The sequence below is a fragment of the Wasmannia auropunctata genome, unplaced genomic scaffold (assembly GCF_000956235.1).
Source record: "Wasmannia auropunctata unplaced genomic scaffold, wasmannia.A_1.0 LD336103.1, whole genome shotgun sequence".
NCBI lineage: Eukaryota > Metazoa > Arthropoda > Insecta > Hymenoptera > Formicidae > Wasmannia > Wasmannia auropunctata.
Genome location: NW_012026787.1, coordinates 1,781,520 through 1,790,509, shown reverse-complemented (window position 1 = coordinate 1,790,509; position 8,990 = coordinate 1,781,520). Strand labels below are relative to the sequence as shown.

At 31.5% G+C, this 8,990-nt stretch overlaps 1 protein-coding gene across 1 annotated transcript; it reads right to left on the bottom strand.

Annotated features, from left to right (window-relative positions):
* Positions 1-6,873: 6,873 nt before the first annotated feature.
* LOC105457696 lies at positions 6,874-8,867 on the bottom strand. Its single transcript, XM_011702526.1, has 4 exons — positions 8,569-8,867; positions 7,935-8,076; positions 7,690-7,862; positions 6,874-7,338 (listed from the first exon to the last, which is right to left on the bottom strand). Exons 1-4 carry the CDS (start codon positions 8,820-8,822, stop codon positions 6,885-6,887), a joined length of 1,023 nt encoding a protein of 340 aa, XP_011700828.1. The 5' UTR covers positions 8,823-8,867; the 3' UTR covers positions 6,874-6,884.
* Between the last annotated feature and the right edge of the window lie 123 nt (positions 8,868-8,990).

Below are 8,990 nucleotides of genomic sequence, written 5' to 3'. Positions count from 1 at the left end.
TAATTATCATTTATTTATTATAATTATACTTTGTACTTACTGTTATCAATTTAATTATTAATTACAATTGTTTTATTCAAATTTATCAAAAGTACGGTGTAGAAAATGAATAATTTTTTTGTGTTTAAAAATGGAAGTTATATCAAGATGAACTATCCTTTTCATTATCTGTAATTAAAAAAATAATAAATTATAATTTTTATTTGTGTATTCTTATGTAAAAATACACACATTAAAATAGTAATACGAAATAATACGAATAAATTATAATACGAAAATGCATGTTAGATACACATGTATTATTATTATTAATAATATACACGTTTCAATAGATTTATATTGTACATGCAGATATTTGAATTAAATAATAGTAAGCGTATAGAATGAAATAATCATAGTAGTAAAGCAACGCATTTAATGATTAAAGTCTCAACAAAATTAGAAGCTTTATATACGTTCATACGTATTTTTCATACGTATGTGCAAATATTTAAATTAAGTAATAATATATAAAATAAAAGCAACGCTTTTTATAATAATTATAATAGTTTATTATAATATATAATAATTTCAGTCTTTGAGCAACATAACATTTCATATTGCACAGATATATGCAGATATTAAAATTAAGCAATAGTAAGCGTATCGAATGCAAAATAAAAATAATTGCAACAATAATTGCTTTTTATAATCATTTCAGACGTTCATTACAGCTTATTTACATTGGCTTTCACATATACATTTCTTACAAACTTAAAGTAATAGTAAGCGTATCAAATATAAAATAAAAATAACAACACTTTTTATAATAATATCAGACTTTCAACAACATTAGTTTCATATTGCACTCATACATGCAGATATTTAAATTAAGTAATAGTAAGTATATCGAATATAAAATAAAAGTGACAGTAATAGCAATTACATTTTTTATAATAAGATCAGACTTTCAGCAACATTAGTTTTATATTGCACACATATATGCAGACATTTAAATTAAGTAATAGTAAGCATATCGAATATAAAATAAAAGTGACAGTAATAGAAATGTTTTTTATAATACTAGCACTACAAACGCGCTTCGCGTGCGCTATTTAACACTTCTTACTATAATTTATAATTACATCAACCTCAATACACACAACTATCAAAATGCAATAACATAGCCGCTTACACGAAGTAAGCGCAGCGAGACAACCAATTAGCATTGCAGAAAAGCAACAACAAATAATTTCGAGAAATGCGAGTTATCGACTTTACATGCACTTTTTTTTATTGAATATAAAATAAAAGTGACAGTAATAAGAGCGTTTTTTATAATAATATCAGACTTTTAGCAACATTAGTTTCGTATTACACATGCAGATATTTAAATTAAGAAATAGTAAGCATATCAAATATAAACTAAAAGTAATAATTAATTAATATTAAAAATAATAGTAATAGCAACGCTTTTTAAAATAATTCAGTCTTTCAGCAACATTGGTTTTATATTGCACATACACATGCAATTATTTAAATTAAGTAATGGGAACATAAAAAAATGAACTGAACACAATAGTTATAATAGTAACGTTTTTCGTAATAATTATCAATTTAAAATTTTCAATTGCATAGTTTTGTTTAACTGTTGTCGTGCATTAACTCGGTTTCCCAAATGACTTAGACTTCTCTTTTTAGCATAAGACGGAATTCGAATGTTCGCATATGCTAATACTAGAGCTTTTATTAATTGCATCTTATGAATATCTTCATCATTATCTATAACTGGATGCTTTGGTGTGAAAACTATATTATCATGTATTAAATATTTATAAATTACAGCTGCAATTATATTTTTCTTAAAATGAGGTATTCCAAAATTTCCTGAATTGACTTCACTTAAAAAAGCTTTTTTTGCATTTAAAATAATTTTATAAGTAGTTCAAGATGAAACAAAGTTTTCCTTTATTAACAAAAGTAGTAAACGTAAAAGTAGTAGAAGAATTTTATTAATTTCTTTATCAGAATTAATCCAGTTGATAACAATGCTTTACATTATTAGTTTTTCTTAATAGCATCTCATGACAATATTTACATTCAATTTTTAATAGAAATTTATGAACTATACTTCCTGTAATATAATAGAGAATGTTATTATCTAAAAAACTTATCTGTACATTTTCCATGAGATCAAAAAGAGATGTTAAAAATTTGTCATTTTCTTCTAAATCTTTTTGAGATCTTCATTATGATATGACACAGAAATTGATCTTTCTTCTTTACGAAATTTGAAAATAGAAAGTGATTCGCTTTCTTCTCCACAACAATTAGCGTTAATACTAGGCTTAATACTGTTTTTAAAAAATAATTGCCGAAGAACCCATTTCAATTGCAAACAATTTGGATTATTATTCCAGCCGCCACGATCTAATACAAGAAAACGTCAATTCTAAATGATTTTGTGAACACTTATACGGTAAAAAATAACGTAAAACTTTTTCAGCAAAAAGATCTAATGCTAAATTATAAAAACTACAAGTATTAATAATGAAACCAAAAGCAAACTTTTTTTTATCGTTAAAAATGTTAACATCGTTTATTTTTAAACTTTGGATATATAATATATACTCGAAGTGATAAAAAAACTTCTTTAAAATGTAATAAATTTTGTGGAGACATAGGAGATTTAAAATTCTTTCCTTGATAATTTCTGGCATTCATCATATCAAATAAACAATTAAAAATCCTTAAAAATTCTATAGTTGCTTTACTCCCTATTGTAAGGGGCCTTAAGGCTCTTTGGTCGCGTCAGGTTGCGACGAAAGGGAGGCGCGAACAAAATCAAAGTCAGAATAGATGCAGAGTTAACACAAATACATTCGTTTATTTTTCACAGGCACTGTACAGAAAAAGTCGCTCGTAATAGTCTCCGCGCGAAAAAGGCGCTTCGCTTCCCGTGGTCGCCGGTTTTGTCCGTGCGTACCGTGGTGCGCGCGCCGCTGCTACCACGCTGTGCGATCGAGATGATCACGCTTAATGTGCGTGATCGCTGCCCTATTGTCACCCGCGCTGACGTCGGTGTACGGCACTGCTTTAAGTGCCCTTGCCCGTTGTGCGGGATAGAAATTTCTTACAGCTCGGCCATACTGAAACGACATTCGGCCCGAATGTAACTTCTCGCTTATCACATAGACTTATTCACTACGGTGGTTAACTTTATTCGTTACAATCGATATTGTTTTAGAGTGCTTATAACTAGATTATCTAACGCTACAAAGTGATTCTTACTTAGAAAACAGAGCTATGAACGCGTAATGATCAATGGTTTCCTCTTCTGGATTATACAATCTTTAATCAAAATTAGCCTTTAGGAAATTATAATCAGTAATTCACGCGGGTGTGATTTCATTTACACCTCATACTTGCTCTTATAGCTGAATTACTACATAAAACAAACAAACAAACAAAAAATTTTGGCTTATGATCTATATTTACAGTGGTGCGGGTTTTACCCATGGTTTCAGTTTGTCTGAAGAGAGAATCGCATCGTAGGCGCGCCGCTATGTTAAAGCCCGGTATATCCTGAATCACGTATCGATTATTGTTTAATACACGGGCTACCATGTACGGTCCTTTATAGGCCGATTTAAATTTAGAACTTTGTCTCGGTTTAGTGTGCAGATCGCGTATCATAACGTAGTCGCCTGAATTATACTTCGTTGGCGTTACATGCTTGCTGTCGTAGTACTGTTTGTTATACTTGCAAATTTTTTCTGTGGTTTGGAGTGCGATATTTCTATTTTGGTTCCTTTTGTTCTCTATTTCGGAATCAATGTTCGTGAGTTGATCGATAAGATCGGTAAGGATTTTGTCTGTATGGTTACGACGTAACCCAACAGTAATTTTGATGGCGTGTTCTCTAACGACTTGTGGAACGTATTATTCAGTACATATTGAGCTTTACTTAATTGAGATTTCCATTCGGTAGAGGTTGTTATTAATTTTTTCAATGAAGATTTTAAGGAACGGTTAACCCGCTCAGCAAGGCCGTTAGCCCACGAAGAGGCAACCGCCACCTGCCGATGTTTAATCCGTAGCGTTTGCAAATGATTAGAAAATTCGTTTGAGCTAAATGCGGTCCCGCGGTCGGTGACAATTTCTTTCGGATTTCCGAATGTGTTGAACAAGAATTCAAAATTTTTGATTACTTCTTTTGTGTTAGTCGTTTTTGTTGGAAACAGCCACGTGAATCTCGAGAAGGCGTCTATTACTACCAGAATGTGTTTAAAGCCGCGTTCAGTTTGCTGCACCGGACCAAAGTGGTCTATATGTAATATTTCGAATGGACTTGTCGGGGTCGTCACCGGTTGCATTTCGCCTTCGCGAGAGTGCGACGAGGTGTTTGCTGACAGACAGGTGACGCAATTATCTATGTGCTCTACGATTCTTTTCCTCATGTTTGCCAACCAATCTGTATTACCAACCAATATGTATTAGTAATGCCTTTGAGTGTCTTCTCGATTCCACAATGCGCCATTTCATCGTGGTAAATACGGATGATGTTTGAAACCATAGATTCCGGTACCGCAAACCGGGAGCGATCCGCCCCTTTTTTGTATACGAGCCCGTCGATAATTTCGAAGCGGTCATTTTCGTCGAATTCGAGTTCGGTCGCAATCGTTTTTAGCCGGGCATCTTGTAATTGTTTAAGTTCGAGCTCTCTCTCTAAAGGTAAGGATTCGATGTAGTTGATGGCGCGGCTCAGTGCGTCGACGTGAGCCATTTTTTGACCGTTACGATGCAAGATTTTAAATTTATAATTTTGTAAAGCCAGCGTCCAGCGAGCAATTCTAGGGTTCAGATTAGCTTTATTGACCGCGAGGACAAGCGCGTTGCAGTCAGTCACAATTGTGAATTCAACTCCATAAAGATAGTAGTGGAAGCGCTCTATAGCCCGGACAATTGCTAACATTTCTAACTCGAAACTATGATAATTTTTTTCGACTCGATTTGTGGATAGGCTGAAATATGCTACCGAGCGGAAATTACCCGACGTTTGCTTTTGTAGTAATATTCCACCGAGACCGTTTACGCTAGCGTCAGTGTGCAGTTGCGTTTCCGCGGCGGGGTTGTATAGGCATAAGACTGGACGAGAGGTTAATTCGCGTTTTATGTTTTCGAATGCCTGCATGCAATTTTTGTCAAAATTAAAGTCGACCGATTTTCGTAATAAGTCGCGAAGAGGTTTAACCTTAACAGAAAACTCTTTGATAAATTTACGAAAATAATTAGCGAGACCCAGGAATCGCTGAACTTCATTAGTAAATTTCCGCAACCACGTAATATAACCGAAGGAAGTCTAACGGTGGTTTTCAATGATCCTTCTAACGCGACTGACTGATTATTTAGTGCTCTATACATACGGTTCGATGGCGACAGAGATTCTCTCGCGTGACTCAAAAATCGACAAATACTGATGGTTTAATAAATGAGATCGGACTACCCGTGTCCACTAACGCAGATAGTTTACAAATTTTACCATTAATGTTAACGATTTTTAATGGAAAATTCTCGATCTGAATGTTCCTACCGTGAGGCTGGATCAGGGCTACCGTGCTCTCCACATCGCTGTCTTCGACCTCCGATGCCATTGCTGCCATCGCGGCTAACCCCGAGGATGATGCCTATTGGGCCTGCTCCTTGCGTTTGAGCTTGTAGCAGTCTGCTCGGACGTGCCCCTGGTGCCTGTAATAATTGCAAGAAATTCCACTTTTGCCGGATCGCTTTACCAAATCGCTAGCCGCGGGGGTATCGGGCGTCTGGGCCGGATTCTTTGCTTTAATGAATTTTGACTCGCTGTGAATCTTCTTCTCCGCGACCATTGATACTGACGTGATTTGATGCATCGAATCCAGAAAAGCGTCTATTGATTCCGATTTTAACGAAGCCGCGATTTCTCTTAATGATCTACTACCGATGCCGCTGATCAGCAAATGTATCGTGCTGTCAGGCGATAAATTCAAGTTGTGAATAAGCGTGAGCTTATCCATTGCGTATTCCAGAAAAGATTCCTTGTACGATAACCACTTACGTGCTTCCACCCGTTGTATGGTAACATTATAGAGAATTTTTCTTGTGAATCTTTTTAAGATTGCTTCTCGAAACAGCTCCATGACTCCAGCACAAGGTTGGGAAAGTTACTTTATAAAAGTAACTCGTTATCGTTACCGTTCTTTTTTCTGAAAAGTAACTCGTTATCGTTATTCGTTACTGATTTAAAAAAGTAACTCGTTACCGTTACCGTTATTAAAAAAGTAACGAATCGTTACTTTTTCGTTACTTTTTTTAGATTAATAAAATGTAATATAAATTTCCACAATAAATATATGTAGTATCATAAAATTATATTTTTTAAAGGAATAAGATTGAAAATATATTAAATATATATAATTTCCAGTTAGTATTTATTTTATTAACGTTTGCGAATATATTAAATTTTGTTATGTATCCAATACATTACAATCACAAGTAATTTCTTAAAAAGTTATCTTTAACGAAGTTACCAATTTTTAAGAACTTTTTATGAAAGAAATTATGACTCAAAATTTGCAAAACAAAATTACTTACTTTAAAGAAAAAATCACTTTTATAAGGAAGGGGATACTTCCCTACCTTTTATTGTAACACAAAACATATACATATAATATCTAATTGAAAAACGAAAAACTAATAGTGTTAATAAAATTATAAAAATACAAAACAGTTTGTTGCGCTAAATTATAAAATAAATATCTTCCAAAATGTTACGAATTCAACCTATAAAAAATGAATAAAACTAATTAAATATATTAATACAAAATTGTTAAACAAAACATATAATTCAAAAGAATATTTTTTGAATTTCACCAAAATGATTTATTAATTTTCAAAAGTAACTGATGCTCCATAGAATCATCGTTAAGATGACTTCTTTGCGGTTTTAATACAGTGCCTCCCACGCTGAATAATCTTTCTACAGAAGCACTACTAGGGAGTGCGGTGTTATATTTAATAAAGAGTTTTTTAATCTTTGGATATTCATGTAGCATTTCAATATTAGATTTTTTTGATCTTAGAAATCGTTGTAATTCCTCTTCGATAGATTCATTCGATTGCCGATGAAATTCGAAAAAATCATCGTGTTCATCAGTTGTATCTTTCATATCTGGAGAATTATCTTTCGATTGGATTCCGAATAACTGTTGTAAACAACTTTCAGCATACTTTCTTCTCTCTCCGGTTAACCAATTTAATTTAAACTTTGGGTGTAGACAACTTGCAATAAGTAAATCTTTCCTTTCAAACATTACGGAGAATCTATAAATTAAAATTAAATACATTAATATTAAATTAAATACAGTACAAGCAATATTTTCTATTACAATTTACAAATAAATACTATTTTATTATTTAGAATCAAATATATTAAATTAACAATCATATAATCCTATAGACATTTCCTTTTTGCCTACATAAAGTACACATTGAGGTCCCAAGATATCCCATTCATACTTTTTATCGTAACTCCAGCAAATATGGATATATTTCAATTAATAAAATATACTGGATAAAAAAAAAGAGAAACGCGAAAAATCCCAATTTAGAAAGTTGTATTGGGATCCCGAGGATTCCAATGTGTATACCTAAGCCCTAAGGTTAACAAATTACCTTTTATCTAAACCCGATAGAATAGCGTTAATTAATGAATGACAGTTAAGTTCATTTTCAATAAAACTCTGTTCTTTTTGTTGTAAGGTATTCAAAACTGGTAATAGGTAGCCCATATACATCCCCAAATCGCTTTGTAGAATATCTAACGCACGAGCCAAAGGTTCCATTACCTAATTGAAATTTAAAAATTTTAAATGCTTATATATCACGCACATTCTACTAAATAATTTTTTTTAATTTACCTGGCAATAATCTTCTAAAAATTTTATTTCATTATCTGTTAACCTCTGCAAATTGCAGAAATCAAAACACTGATTTATTTTATCAGATTTAGTTTTTAAGAGAGATACTAACTGACATACAGAGTCAAATGTAGAATTCCACCTATTAAGATAAAAAACAAATAAACTTAAAAAAAATGTAATTACTACAAAAAGAAATTGAATAGATGTAAAAATAAATTTTCCGATATTTTTTACACTTTAGTAAAATATGTTAATAAAAAAATTAATTATAAAAAGTAATAAATAAATAAAAAAATACATATTATTTATGTACATACAATTTTGGTGCAAATTTGACATGGTTATTAATTTGAAAAAATTCGTTAAATTAACTTTAAAATCTTAGAATAAAAATTACTTTGATTAGTTACAAAATGAAAGTATATATATAATACTTTAGCGAAGGTTAATTCCGTGTTTTTTAAAATATCCAAAATATATTCAAAATACAATTAATAATAACCAATAATGGAAATTTTATTAAATATAAATCATTTTTATTTTATTTATATTTTAATTTAAATAATATAATATTTTAAAAAAAGAACTTATTTTTATAAATTAATAAATAGATAAAATATAAATTTTTTACCTTGTGATAACCGGAGTTTTTAAATATACGTCACATGCTTCTTTAATTCTGTCAGCCACTTGAGTTGATTGGTTTTGTTTATTCCATAACTTTGTCAATTTTGCGAAAGTTGTTCTATATATTTTCTTATACTGTAAGTCGTTCTCCAATGCTGTTTCGGTATCTTTTACCGCGATGAGATTTAATGTATGACTGACACATCGATGATGCGGTGGAAGACTAATAAAATCCTCTATATTTTCTGCATCTCCCATAATTAATAACTCATTAATATCCTGAAGTTCTTCAGTTTCATCGTCACTTTCGCTTTTTCCAAAAGACCTGAAAAATTCACAAGAATATAAAAATGTCTTAACACACATACACACACCGTATTTTTATACTTAGAATCATAAAACATACCGAAATGCCTTGACGAAATT